Genomic DNA, 15,793 nt, shown 5'->3' with positions numbered 1-15,793 from the left:
ATGTGCTTCCATTAAAAAATTTTTTCAGAAAAAGTTTACGTACAAATTTGCATATTTCCTCGGTAATATTAATTCGCATCGAGAACCAGCTGCAGCAATTTAATTATTTTATTGTATTTTTGGTACAGTAGAAATCAAGAGTTTTAGAAACAACCACAAAACATCAAAATTATCAAGTTGAAGCGTATCACTCAACTGCAAAAGTTATTTGGTGTCCTTCATCTAGCGTGAGAGAAGAAACACGTGGTCGTATTCATTGAAACTTTTAATCTTTACACAAATGTAAAATCTTCAAATCGTGTTATTACTCAAATGCAAGGCGACATGACGTACAGTATGTATATACAAATAAGTCTGTAAGTCAATGCAGAATATAACATATGGACCGGTATGTTAATTTATTTAAATTTTGATGCATTTTGATCACTAGATTCATCTTCCATTTCTGCAAAGACGGCAATGCCTGTGACTTTTATTTGTTCTCAATTTATGTAGTTCACAATTTTTTTATTATAAAATTTTTGATAACGTAAAAACTAATAAATAAACAGTTAAAAATGTAGTTTTATATTATTATAAAATTGAATAGGTAAACAAAAATGCCACAAGAACTAATCAAATATATCAATGGAATATGACAATAGTAAAAACATACGGGTTTTGCTCTGATGAAGTCTGGAGCACATCAGACACTTGTAATTTCATTGCGAAATACACTCAAAACTTTGGAAACTACGAATCATGTCTTCCCGTATTATTATATTAAAAGTAATATTCGCGCAAAATTTAAGATCGCTGCAGGCGGTAAAATATATCATGTACTCACGTATGGTACTCACGTACCTTGTACCCATGTATTTACAAATTATAAACATAACAGATTCCTAGTAATGCACTGTAGTATGCTTAGTTACGATGTGTTTAAGCATACTGCGTCAAGTCAGCTCCGTCAAGTCAGTATGTCAAGTCAGCTCCGTCAAGTCTATGTGTCAAGTCAGCTCCGTCAGGTCAATGTGTCAAGTCAGCTCCGTCAAGTCAATGGGGCAAGTCAGCTCCGTCAAGTCAATGTTTCAAGTCAGCTCTGTCAAGTCAATGTTTCAAGTCAGCTCCGTCAAGTCAATGTGTCAAGTCAGCTCCGTCAAGTCAATGTGTCAAGTCAATGTGTCAAGTCAGCTCCGTCAAGTCAATGTTTCAAGTCAGCTCTGTCAAGTCAATGTGTCAAGTCAGCACCGCTTCTGAATAAATTGAAAAATTTTAAATAAATGAATATAAAAGTAAGGCTAGATCGGTCATAATCTTCGATGCCAATTTAGAGATAGTGAGCAGTGCTGTACCGTGCTGGGCAGTGTTATATTGTGTTGTGCTGTGCAGTGCCATTTTGCGCTTTTGTGGTGCATGCATCAAGCGTTGTAATATTTCCAGACTTATAAATTTTATTATTGTGCGTCGATTATATAAAATATTTAGGACATTCGCAATGTGGAACAACGCAACGAAGCAACATCTATAAAATAAAATAAACACACTCTTCGTTAAATTAGAAGCCGTGGATATCATTTGAAATTCACCAATTCATCAATTTGAAATTCATCAAGAGGCCTTCCCCATGAAAAGCAGAAACGATTGATCTGTATTTCGTATATCCGAATTTGGCATGTACCTACTGAATTGCATCGTAAGTTCACGTGGAATTATTATTTTTTTTATTGATAACTCCGGAAAACTCTATTAATAATGGTTTATACTTATAACTGCCTATCGGAACTGAGCAAAATTTCATTAGTTGAGACACGCACATTTTGGCCGTCCGATCAGAACATGGATGAAAAAATTGGGAAGTCCTGAGTAGCCCAGCGGGCTATGGAGCGGGAGGATTGAGTGTCATACGCATCTCGGTATACGTGGAGTGAAGAGCGAAGTTATTAGGTGCGGCGACGATTTTAAAATGGTAAGAAATTTGTCTATTTTCCTGTGCAGAGCTTGGTTTCTTCGTTGTTGTGTTGTACAGCTTTGTTTAAGCTTTAAGTCCATTAAAGACTGTATGTGAACCTGTTGGGTTACTTTCTATGAGTGAAGCAAAGGGCTTCTTGCTGGTCAAAGCTGTTATATAACAATTATAAAATGACGTTTAAACTTAAGCCGGCTTGGTTTTAGCGTGTGATAGTTTTATTTCTGTCATAAATAAATTCTTTTCGCATGCTTTTCTGAACTGTCAGTGTCAAACATTTAATTAATGGAGGAGACCGAGGAGTTACGTTTCAGTTAGGTACGTCAATAATCAAGATGGTCAAATTGGTCATGGTCATAGACTCATAGTCACTCATAGACAGTTTAGAAACTGAGACACTCTTTCACAGACTCACAGTCATGCTCATGCGAGTCATGCCTCTTGGTCACAGGCTCATTAGTTAGCCTAATAACAAACAACATAAACATATGGTACTTCACAGTACTTGTTTTTGCAGTTTTGGTAACCATTAAATAACTAAGTAAGAAATTGATAGGTATTGAATAAATTGGGACTGACAGTCTGACACCACTGTACCACTCATACCAGTAGGGTTGCAGGCATGGAATATATCTACCTTTAGAGCTGCAACTAGAGCTTTCTTGCCATTTCCAAAACTGCCATATTCCTGTTTGATGAGTTTGGGTAAACGCGGTATATTCCGTCACATTAAGGACGCATCGTGAAATGAAAAACTATAAAAAATAACCGTATGCGTTACTCAAGTTCTGTTTGCTTTAGGTGACGCTCAATTGCGGCTCAAAACACCGTACTACGCATCGGCAACGATGAAATGTTGCAAAATGTTGCCATATTTATGTAAAAGCCTTTAGAATGCAAACCTACCAAATCCCTATATTCCGTCACTGTGTGTGGCAATATTCAGCACGTGGTGAGGCGTATTCCGTCCGCGCTTCAAATTCTACTGATACATAATGCCGTCATCCATGTGTTTGAATTCCGTTCGCTGTGTGAGCTGTATTGGAAATTGGAATACAACACGGCTTTGAATTAGAACACTAATGAATATTGAACACTACTTAATTATGCTTTTAATTAACAACTATTAAGCTTTTAATTAAGCAAATTTTAATTTTTGTACAAAGCTTGGAACGATCTGTGTGTGTCCAATTCAAGTTGTGACGGAATTAGTTTTCATGTGTCTAAATCCAATATCTCAACTTAATCATCTATTAATTTATTTACGACTTGAAATCAGCGAATACAAGTATACTTAAAGGATTTCTAATATATTCACAGACGTATTTAAAAGTCTCAAACCATAATATTTTTCCTATACAAACAGTTATTCACTATTTGGTACAGCTGGGTCAACTGTCAAATTTGACACATTTTTCGATGATCTCACTGGGTAGCGTGCATTGTCTCTCTTTGGATCTCAATATTTTCCTGCTAGATGGCCAAGACCTAGTGTTTTGGCAGTAGCTTGACGCGCAAATGTATGACGTCATCATTTCAACCATCAACTAACGCATGGAACTAAAACAAAGCTTAATATAAAGGAAAAGCTAGAGAGGTGACGGAATTACCCACGATGTCGGAATATACCGCGTTTACCCTATGTTACTCCTAGTTGGACTAGGAGGTCCTAATTAGATAGGACTAGGCTACGGTAGTCCTATCTAATCAATTTTTCATAGAAAAAAAAAGCACAATGGGACCATAAGATTCCAAAGGCATTGAAAATTTGTCACTTTGAAGTTTGAACCTGAGGCTGTAAAATTCCTGTGTTGTGTAGGAAAATTGCAATCCTGGATTTCCTGGTGATAGTCTTAGCAACTTGATATGGTAATTACTGTAATATGTACATGTTACAACTATGCTGTTATATAGTCTTGCACATTAGCTTATTGTTTGTAGATTTAAAAAACTATAAATTTTAAATCAGTCTCCATGAAGTGTTGTCAAAAATGATCATTTCATGGATGATTCTACAAAATTTTAAATGGCAATGACAGCAATGAGTTGTTTTTCTTTATACTTACTAAAAAATTAGGCAAGGGCCATAGAAACAAGTAGAATTGCATGCATTCATAGGCATTTTTTCCATTCTTGGGTGGCTCCTGCCAAATTTTCTAGTTTGGGCAGGTGCTCCTAAAGCCCTGTAATATATCAGATATATGAATAAATTTTTCTTGTGAATTAGAAGTTTGGCACTAGAATAAATTCGTGCTAAAATTCTTATTACCTCAAATTAGTCCTACCCTATTGCTTAGTATTGGTTGGTTATTTTAATCCAAAAAAAGCTACCATGTACAATATATTACTACTATCTAGTGCTAATGTTTTAATTGATCAAGATACAAGTAGCACCTGAATTAATCTGCAGCCCTCACTACCCCAGACTTCTATCCCAATATGGACTATTAGGCAAAATTTTTCTAAATTGTGGCTAAAAACTATCATTTTATAGACAATTTTAAAAACTGCATACAAGAATCTGCCTCTTTTTCCCTTTTTTATGAAAGAAAATTAGCTTGGTCCTTAAAGATTGCTGAAATTGACTGCCAAGTGCCAACATGCATTTTTTGTTTCATTCACAGCAGGGTTGGCAATGATTAAATCAAAATGATTAAATCATGTGATTAAATCACTTGATTTTTTTTATAAAAAAATCATGATTTTTTTGATTTTTTCGATTTTTTTAATTTTTTTTATTTTTTCATATATTTAAAAATATTGAGTGGCAGTCTTTAATTTATATTGAGGTATTGTTATTCATGGTTTACTATACATGTACTATGAATGACAAATTGGTATATAAACTTGTTGCCTTTAGTGCGTATTAGGTTCCAATAAATTGAATGTTTTTGGTACAGAGGCATCAAGTGTGCAATACATTGTACGTAGCTAGCAGCTTAGCTAATTCTTATAAGGCTATAAGTAGTCTAACTATTTGACTATTTGTTATATATTGATTACAATATACAATTTAAATGTGTTAGCTAGCTTATACAGGGTGGGGCAGAACTGATTGAACAGTTTTGGGGCGAAATAAAAGAGTAATGGAGGTACATAAAGAAGAAAGTTTATTTTTCTCATGATTAGCATAACATACCATTTAAAATACTTATGTTTTGAAAACAATATCAGGAAGATGGGGTTTGTTAGCTGCATCACACAGGACATAAAACTAGTAGATCTATTGATAGTGCTGTGCACTGTGCAATCATCTACCTATCTGTTATGTGACTCTTCAATGTTTAGGAGATCTGCATTCCTGAAGTGTTTTTGTATATTGAAGCCAGTTAAATGGTCAATATTTAGCTGATAACCTTGCTCCATACAAACTTTACAAAGCTAATGAAAAGACTGATCAATAATTGTTTACCAAAAATCCCAAAATGGTAAACACCACCTTGGCCTGTTGGCCATTATTGAAGGCAATAAGTGCCCTTCTTAGCCATCCATTATGATCCATATACTGTTATTGTTAGTAGGCTAATTGCAACATAAAAAATAACACCTCAAAAAAGACAAAAAGCTGAAAAAATCAAAAAAATAAAAAAAATCATGAAAAAATAAAAAAAATCATTGATTTTTGATTTTTTTGATTTTTTTTAAACAAATCAAAAAAATCGCCAACCCTGATTCACAGATAGCTATTGTTGAATTCCACAGAACAGCATCTTCCTTGCCAATATACGTATACCTACCTATTACACTGGGGCTATTTGAGCATGTATCACCATTCAATAATATTTACCTTAGTTATCCTAATTTTATAATAATCGATATCATCTGAATCTCAAATATAATTTGGGAGGGGTAATTTAACTAAAGCATATTTATAAATAGAGAGGGATGATTAAATTGTAATCTATTGAAATTATGAATTGAATACAAACTACTCCATAATAAATATTCTTACAACAAAAATTGGTCAAACAAGGGGTATAAAAATGTTGAATGTGAGTCTGTGGTAGACCTATTTTGTTTGAGATTACTTAATTTGGAAAATTGTTATGATGGCAGGGAGGTTCATTTGATTACATGCATGATTCTCAAATCTCAGGGATTATTTATTCCAGTTAGTTGGTTTTTCAATAAAGCTCCCTCAATTTCACAGAAGTAGTGACTGATTTTGCTTAACTGCTTTTCTTCAATAAAAAAACAAGATTATTCTGGTGGAAATATATTGTTATAGTTGTAATAAAAAACTTTGTGAATGTTATTAGAAAGTTTTTATTCAATTCTATTTATAAAAAATTGATGTTATTAATGATATATATGGCACAATGGTCTCCCAATTTATTAAGATCATACTGTATAGGCATGTTTTGAGGGAAAAGATGAAAACTTGCAAATCCATTTAATGTTTTTACAAATTTGACTAAAAATTTTATTAAATAACATTTCAGAATACCTGTGATAATTGCCTGCATAACTAACCTTGACTGGCAGAGATACTAATCAGTCTTATCTATTGTATCTCTGAGTCTGGTTGGAGTCTTAGTGATAGTGGATTTGCCCATCTTTGTTAGTTCAGCTGCTTTAGCTCTGCAAGAATACTACACAAAATGGTTAGCAGCTTTTGAAAGTGTGCCAATTTTTAATATGTTTGCGCATAAAAATGTTGTCCTGTGAATATTTCCCACTCTCAATTTGTTATCCAATTTATGGGAATTTCTTGATCTGTTTTATTTTGAATTATTTATTTTTCATCATTATCAACTTATAAAGATACTGGATTTTTTCTACTATTTTTCTTAAGTTTTCTCTGTAAAAATTTGTTTCAGTTTTCAGCAGCGTCATCACTTGGTGATGCTGTCAAGAGTCGCATCAATGACATGTGCGAGGGACAGCCATCATGGAAGGTTGTGCTGGTCACTGCCGGCAGCACCATCTCCTTTATTGCTCTCAAGAATTTCTTATGGCAGGATGATAGTGAGTGCAGATGAACTTCTCTCTAATTTTCTTTAATTTGAATTCAATATTAGGTTTCTTGTAAATTTGAAACCATTTTCTGTGTGAATGATTGGTATTTACATGTTCACTTATGGTTACTGGTTTCAAGAAAATGATGATGACATTTTTCTTCCTCCTTGTACCACTAATGTTTGAAGTTTCAAATTTTTTAAGAAAAACCTGTCATCAATTGTTCTCTTATTTTTTTTCCGATCCCACACATACATATTATGTGTCATCAGTATTATTCATTGTCAGTAATATTTTTTTTTTTTGTGGCAGGTTTGTATGTACGATCCAAAAAGGCAGCTTTTATTCTAGTGCGTAAAATTCCTCAAGTTAAACGGCAAGTTGAAGAAGAAATTAATAAGGTACAGTATTTTGCTATTGTTTCTGATATAATACAAGTTTTTTTCATATTTAAACTAAGACTGAAAAATATGGAAAATACAAATATTCTCATGTCAACGTTCTTATTTTTATATTACATGCTGTAAGTTTGTACTTTGAATCTCTTAGTTATGAATTTGCCATAAAATTTTCTGGTTTAGATGGCACTAGTCCCAGGAATCTGTTTTTGGAATTTATCGGATATCTATGAATTTCATGTGTACTGTATTTTGTTTATTAGAAGCCTTCCGTCACAACATCATGGATGTCATCATTATATATTATTAGCTCTTAATTAATTGTAAAATGTAATTGCAATTAATTATGAAGCCATCATTGTAATTTTTGGCCCACCATATATATAAGACAGCAAATATTTTTTTGAAACTGTAATGCAAAAATTAATAAGGTATTTAATAGATTTATAATTTAATTCTGCAATAAAATTACCTAATTTAGCATAGTTTTAATTTGTTTTTATTTCACAGTTCTTTAAATTTATAAGTGTCCTTTTCCTAATAATTTCAAAATGTTTAAGTATAAATTTGATTTATTTGTTTGAGGCTTGCACTATTGTAAACAGTGCTTACAGTAATCCTTGGGTCATTACATCCTTTAAGCCTACAACCACGCAGCATACATATTCCATAAAACATGGTTACTGGGATGATTTATAGCATTTACCTTTTTGTGATACAAAGTTACATAGTAAATACCATATAATATATCTCTTTTTGCATTGGTAAGTTATCTCATGGTGTTTAATGAACCATTAAAACAATTTTTCCAGGACAAGAATTTTTTTTTTGTCTAGGTTTTCTTTTCTTAAATATAAAAACGGTATAAGTCACACCATTTTATGGTAGCCATCTAAACTGCATCTTTATTTTTTTTTATCTTAATATTTTGTTGCATATAAATTTGAGGCAACTCTGTGAGTATCAATTCATATCTGGGTATTTTTATATCCAAAGTATGCATATAAAATTCAGGTTTTGAGACCATCTCAAAATGATTGATGAAATTAATTAAATGGAAATAAGATAAGTGCACCATGTATGTTGCAACTAATATCCTCAGAATCTTTCCATGTTTAAGAAATTATTTAAACCTTGTGAAATGATTCCATATTTCAATGTCATCATTATTTTAAAACTATTACAGATGGAAAAAGTGCTATCAGCAGAAATGAATGACAGCATCGACAACAATGCATATATGCAGGAGTTGCCCAAACAAGGATGGGATAAGAAAACTATCTTGAAGGAGGTCCAAAATTATGGCAAATATGGTGAGATTTTTACAGTATGCATTTGAACTGAATATGTATATTATTTTCACTTGGAAATGACATAGTATTTATAATGCAGTTTAAAGCAAAACTAATTATTGTTATTGGACATATGTGCTTCCATATTGAATTATTTTTGTATACCATTCATGTTTCCATTTTTCTCTACACATGAACTCTTACAAAAGATCCACATGCACATTGTAATGTCAAGAACAATTATATGTTATAGCTTTTTATCATTTTTTCATATTTTGCACAACCATGCCTATTTTGCATGACGTTTCTATCTATCTGAATTTGTATAATTCAAATTTATAATTTGCACAACATAACTAACATGTTAATTTGTATAATTCAAATTCATAATTTGCACAACATACGTAACTAATACCTATGTGAATTTGTATAATTCTAATTCATAATTTGCACAACATACGTAACTAATATGTGAATTTGTTTCCAGGTAAATACAACTGGGCTGCCGGCTACATTTCAGGCGGTGTTTATAACGGCAATCCTGAACTCACGCAGCTCATGACTGAGGTGCGTTTTGCTCTTAAATTATAGCCCTAGGTTATATTTTATATTATATTTGTTAGGTTTTATTTTATATTATATATGTTAAGTTTTATTTTCTACACTGAGAAAATTGAGACTTTGTGCCCATTTGTAGGCCATCCTGTCACATTAGTGCCAAGCAAAATCACATCAGCGATACATGCAGAAAATATTTCACTATTTACATCCACTTATTTTCCCAAGTGTTATGTAGGCAGGAATAGAGCTTATTTAGACATGGTTTATGTTGGGGCTTTGTTGTACTAGAACATTATTATTAATGAGAAACTTGTTTTTTGAATCAGGTGGATGTTTTGCTTGTTTATTTACGCAATTGCCAATGAGAAAGTAGTTCATGCATAACAGTGTGGTTTACTAACATCAATAATAATAATAACCCAATCACCATGTCAGGTGTACGGACTCAGCGCCTGGACCAACCCCCTGCATGCGGACGTGTTCCCCGGCATTGTTATATATTAATCATATTAATAGTTATCAATATAATAATTAATATAATAATATCCTAATCTCCATGTCAGGTGTACGGACTCAGCGCTTGGACCAACCCCCTGCACGCGGACGTGTTCCCCGGCATTGTTATATATTAATCATATTAATAGTTATCAATATAATAATTAATATAATAATATCCTAATCTCCATGTCAGGTGTACGGACTCAGCGCTTGGACCAACCCCCTGCACGCGGATGTGTTCCCCGGCATCCGCAAGATGGAGGCGGAGGTTGTGCGGATGTGCTGCGACCTCTTCCATGGCGGTCCGCAGTCCTGCGGCACAGTTAGTACATTTGTGCTTGTGTTTGTGCTTTAATGTTGCAAGTATATCAACCTAATATTTAATAATAGCTCTTCTATGACGGTCCGCAGTCCTGCGGCACAGTTAGTACATTTGTGCTTTGATGTTGCAGGTATATCAGCCTAATCTTGAAGAGCTTCTTATGTAATAATAGCTCTTCCACAACGGCCCTGGGTCTTGCAACATATCAGCACATTTTGTTCTTTTGATTTGTATACATCAACCCTATTCGCTAAAACAGCAATACTTATTCAACTGCTTAAACAGGCCAACTACTGAATAGTCTCCTGTAAACTTCCCAGGGAAACCACTGTACAGAGAAATCTGTCATTGTGAAAGTATTTATTTCAGAATATAGAGTACAGTATAATATTTATTTCGGAATATTTCAAGTTGTGGTTCCACCAATATGTTGGGGAATTATTTTTCAATCTGCCATAATCATTGGGCTTCATTGATGTGGCATCCGTCATTCCCGTGCATGGAGTCACTCTAGTCCTTCTTTAATTCAACCATCAGGCAGGCAAAATATTATAATATAAAAAAAATTATTGGTAATATTTGATCAACATAATGTGGAAGCAAAGCCTACAAAACGGACTTTAATAAATCAAATGAATCGTACAGATGACGACAGGCGGTACAGAGAGCATCGTGATGGCGTGCAAGGTTTAATGTTGATAATCGTGCAGATGACGACAGGCGGTACAGAGAGCATCGTGATGGCGTGCAAGGTTTAATGTTGATAATCGTGCAGATGACGACAGGCGGTACAGAGAGCATCGTGATGGCGTGCAAGGCGTACAGAGATCGCGCCGTCCACCGCGGCATCGCAAAGCCTGAGATTCTCGCCCCCGTCACCGCGCACGCCGCCTTTGATAAGGGTGAAGATAACTGAGATATAAGAAATTTATATGAGTAAAGATTTCTGAGATATAAGATATCGATAAGGTTAAAGATATCTGAGATATAAGATATCATTAAGGGTAAAAATTTCTGAGATATAAGATATTGAAAAGGTTAAAGATATCTGAGATATAAGATATCATTAAGGGTAAAAATTTCTGAGATATAAGATATTGATAAGGGTAGAGATTTCTGGGATATAAAATATCGATAATGGTAAAGATTTTTTAGATATAAGTTATTGATAAGGGTAAAGATATCTGAGATATAAGATATTGATTAGGGTAAAGATATCTGAGATATAAGATATTGATAAGGGTAAAGATATCTGAGATATAAGATATCAATAAGGATAAAGATAACTGGGATATAAGATATCAATAAGAGTAAAGATAACTGAGATATAAGATATCAATAAGTGTAAAGATATCTGAGATATAAAATATTGAGAAGGTAAAGATATCCGAGGTTTATGAGGTGACATCGCGTGTGCGTAAGAATATATTCTATATTACTTATGGTTTGATCAGCTACATAATTTGCTAGATTATATGAGCAGCTAAATATGGTGGAGGACATTTGAAGCTCATATTTCACGAATATAAGCAATACTAAGCTTGCTTTCTTTATTGAATGCTTCTAAACTTATTACAGCTTTACCAGTTATTATATGTAAACAAATTGAAGCGTGGGTATGAAATATCACCTGAAATTGTTAAATGTTAGATTTTGTGTATGGTAATCTTTATGGTAATTTTTTTATTAATAATTATATGTTTCCAGGAGCTCAGCTGCTGGGTATTCGCATCAAGCACGTGCCCATTGACCCCGTCACCATGCGCGTGGACATCAAGGCCATGAAGCGCATGATTACGCGCAACACATGCATGGTGATTATCAACTATTTGCACACATTTAAAATGAGAAAATAAATATGCACTCCAGTCTACCCTGTATAAATTGCCATATAGCGTGTGTCGGCTTTGAAAATTCACTTACTTCTACTACTCTTTCAGCGCTTAAATTGTTGACGTGATTGGGGCTGGAAATGTATTCAAATTTTCACATGTAAAAATCAAACATTTTATAAGACTTTTGAAGGTTAGTTTTGAATTGAAAATTTTGCAGTTCTTTTATTTAAAAATTATCATTTATTCTCTGTTCAATGATGAGTTTTTCCTGTTTTGATGTAACCCTTCCAAATCTGAAAATTATCAACATTTTTACTCGAATTTCTTGATTTACTGCAACTTCGTTGTATTTGATGTGTTTTTTATGCATTTCAGTTGGTGGGGTCAGCGCCCCAGTTCCCCCACGGGGTCATTGACCCCATCGCTGAGATCAGCGCTCTTGGGGAGGCCTGGGGCATCCCCGTACACGTGGACGCCTGCCTCGGGGGCTTCCTCATCCCCTTCATGGAGGAGGCGGGCTACCCTCTTCCCCTCTTTGACTTCCGCCTCCCCGGCGTCTGCAGCATCTCGTGTGACACCCACAAGGTGGGGGCAAGTGCCTTGTGTATTTTGGGTGGAATTACTTTGATTTTTGCCCATAAAGTTGGGTGGAAGATCTCAAGCAAAACCTGATAGCAGGAGACTCATTGATGAAAGCCTTTGCTATCGCCAGTCTTGGAGCGTCGGGGCACCGCATGACGATGCTGGTGCAGGTGTTTAGGCTGCACATAATGAAGCTGGTTCAGGTCTCCAAGAGGCAGACGTGTAATGTCAAGAGGCAGACGTGTAATGTCAATGCTTTATATTGCAGTACGGGTTCGCCCCCAAGGGCTCGAGTGTGGTGCTCTACCGCCACAGGCAGTACCGCCACCATCAGTTCTTCGCACAGCCTGACTGGCCAGGCGGCATCTACGCCACCCCCACCATCGCCGGCTCCAGGGCTGGCGGTCTGTTGATTATTGCGTAAAATCTTTGATGGAAGTCATCGATTATTATGCATAAATTTATCTTCATATATTCATGGAGACATCTATAACCAATGATACTATTTACTTCACAATTCTGCATCAGAGTGTATAAGAACACGAATTAATTGTGATAGACACGTGTTGATTTCAAAATGCGATGGTATAGAAGTTTTAGAAAATTTATTGAACTTGCTAGCAAAAGGAATTAGCACGCAGTAATTATACAAAGCAAGAAATGCAATGTAAGATGTCACTAACTTCTAACCTTTCTTCTAATTCTTAATTCATTCCTTGCGTTAATATTGTCTTAATAAATGATTATGTAATTGTAATTTTAGGCATTATTGCAATTGCTTGCTATCCAAATGAAATTAGTGTAGCATAGTAGTGATGGCCTTGAAATTAAACCAAGTTTTCTTTCTCGAAGATCCTTGAAATATTTTTGTCGTGTCCCCTGGATATTCATATTTCCTAAAATTTCAGAACATTTAAAAATAGTCTTGAGATATCTTCATCATTTGAGAATATATAATTATTGTTCATTGTAATAATCACTATTGTACATGACAGGAATCATAGCAGCCTGCTGGGCAGCGTTGGTCCACCACGGCAGGCAAGGCTACGTACAGTCTACCAAAGCCATCATCGACACCGCAAAGTTCATCGAAACAAAGTGTGTTGCGATTTATTTTATCTGGTATACTGGGTATTGCAGCATGTTAAAAACTATTACAAAAATGTTTATTTCAGTAATAGATTAGCAGTTATCATGAATATGACTGTAGTCACTCTAGTTTTATCACAATTGCTTTGGATTCCACTATTAAACATGATACTACGGGTACTGTTCATGATGACTACTTGACTAGTATAAATAGTAATTTTTACTTTCTTTAAAGAATCAAAGCTTATATAAACAAAGGATGGCACCGATTGAAATGCTCCGATGTAAATTGAATGACTGAAAGCAACAATTTCTTTCAGCGTGTTACTGAATTAGTATGTGAAGTGTTGACTTATTCGTATTTTGTATATGTGTGTAAATAAATTGTCAATCTGTAGAGAACTCTATCACAGTTTGGAAATAGAAAATTTTTATCAATCAGATTGATTAATGATGCTGCTGACTGATTAATGATGCTGATATTATTGATTACACAATCTTAATGTTGATTTATTTTTGCATAGGTAATATAATGCATCAAGTTTCATTGCTATTATCTTACAGATGTCGGGACATTGCCGGCATTGAGGTGGTCGGCAAGCCTGACGTGTCAGTCGTGGCGCTGTCGTCTAAACGCTTCAACATTTACACGCTGAGCGACAAGATGGGTCTTAAAGGCTGGAACCTTAATGCTCTACAGTACCCCTCCTGGTAGCTGACACTTGATATTATATTGTATATGTGGAACCTTAATGCTCTACAGTACCCCTCCTGGTAGCTGACACTTGATATTATATTGTATATGTGGAACCTTAGTGCTCTACAGTACCCCTCCTGGTAGCTGACACTTGATATTATATTGTATATGTGGAACCTTAGTGCTCTACAGTACCCCTCCTGGTAGCTGACACTTGATATTATATTGTATATGTGGAACCTTAATGCTATACAGTACCCCTCCTGGTAGCTGACACTTCATACCATTCATACCATTATATACTATCATGTCTATCATACCTCAAATCATCTCTCCAGATGCATGACCATGCACTTGTTTACGTATCTCTTTATTATGTCTTAATCATGTATTTGTATTTGTGTTTCTAAGACTTATGAACTGACGATGGAGCTTGACTCCAAAAACGTTTTCTCTTATATAGAAGTTATTGATTTTTGTGGTATTGTCTAAGACAATTTGTCTTTGCTTTTCAATTCATCCCCTAATAATAAAGATCTTAAAAAAGACGAATCTTAATAAATTTGTCTTAAAAAGCAAAGTCAAATCTTAATAAATTCATGCCTTAAGGCAATTTGTCTTTGCTTTAAAATTCTTGCCCTAATAATGTATCATGTTTCATATGACCATGATCCTGTCTTCCCCCAGCATCCACATCGCCGTGACGATGCCACACACACAAAAGGGCGTGGCCGAGCGCTTCGTGAATGACCTGAAGGAGGTGGCGGCAGAACTACAGGCTCTTCCTCCTTGTGATGGGGAGGGCAGCGCTGCCCTGTACGGCATGGCACAGAGCATCCCGGACCGCAGCATCGTTGAGGAGATCACGCGTACCTACCTCGACGTCACCTACGATACCAGTCCGCGTGTAGAGCAACCTACGATACCAGTCCGCGTGTAGAGCAGGGAAATATAGTACCTACCTCGACGTCATCTACGATACCAGCCCGCGTGTAGAACAGCCTACGATACCAGCCCGCGTGTAGAGCAGGGAAATTCATGAATATTCTCTTGAGTTATAGTAGCCAAAGGCGCAATTCGCATGGGTTAAATTGAGTTAGAATATCGGCTCATAGTTGAAAGACAAGTCTGGCAATCATGAATATTTTATTGATTGTTCGTCTGTTATTGTTGACCAGCCCGCGCGTCTAGCTGGGAAATTCGTAAATTTTCTCTTGAATTATAGTAGCCAAAGGCGAAATTTGCACGGCTGAAATTAATTTGAATGATGAGTTGAAATGAGTTGGCTCCTGAGTTGATGAAAGACAAGTCTGGCAATTATAAATGTTCTGTCGATTGATATTGATTTGTTATTGTTTAGCATAGAAGTCTGGGAGAAATAGGTTTTCATTTCTTTAAAATTAATTCTAATTATGACTCGAACCATTTTATTAACAGGATTCACGCAGAAATCTTGAAAATGCCGCAATATTCTAAAACCAACACAGTACATGTGTTAAACAATTTTTATCGGCTTTTTTAATGTTTTTTACGTTGCTCGTGGCGAAATGTACTGTTCTTTTACACATTTATTTTTTAGCTTTGTAAACAAAAATGAATTTATTTTTAATTT

General features: G+C 35.0%; 1 protein-coding gene across 1 annotated transcript; it reads left to right on the top strand.

Moving 5' to 3' along the window:
• Positions 1 to 1,661: 1,661 nt before the first annotated feature.
• Positions 1,662 to 15,793, top strand: LOC108675494 (sphingosine-1-phosphate lyase). The gene is made up of 13 exons (XM_018163520.2): positions 1,662 to 1,948; positions 6,769 to 6,916; positions 7,220 to 7,308; positions 8,492 to 8,618; positions 9,085 to 9,164; positions 9,850 to 9,978; positions 10,754 to 10,880; positions 11,686 to 11,792; positions 12,189 to 12,398; positions 12,664 to 12,799; positions 13,391 to 13,493; positions 14,049 to 14,195; positions 14,869 to 15,793. The coding sequence occupies exons 1-13, from the start codon at positions 1,946 to 1,948 to the stop codon at positions 15,119 to 15,121; spliced, it is 1,659 nt and encodes a 552-aa protein (XP_018019009.1). The 5' UTR covers positions 1,662 to 1,945; the 3' UTR covers positions 15,122 to 15,793.

Source organism: Hyalella azteca, unplaced genomic scaffold (genome assembly GCF_000764305.2).
Source record: "Hyalella azteca isolate HAZT.00-mixed unplaced genomic scaffold, Hazt_2.0.2 contig5114, whole genome shotgun sequence".
Classification (NCBI taxonomy): domain Eukaryota; kingdom Metazoa; phylum Arthropoda; class Malacostraca; order Amphipoda; family Hyalellidae; genus Hyalella; species Hyalella azteca.
Note: the sequence above shows the minus strand (reverse complement) of the source record. Positions and strands in the feature narration are given on the sequence as shown.

Excerpts from the sequence above, each read along its gene's own strand:
- LOC108675494 (XM_018163520.2), top strand. Across the intron at positions 7,309-8,491 it reads TTGAAGAAGAAATTAATAAG|ATGGAAAAAGTGCTATCAGC; the intron begins GTACAGTATTTT and ends AAACTATTACAG. Across the intron at positions 11,793-12,188 it reads TTACGCGCAACACATGCATG|TTGGTGGGGTCAGCGCCCCA; the intron begins GTGATTATCAAC and ends TATGCATTTCAG.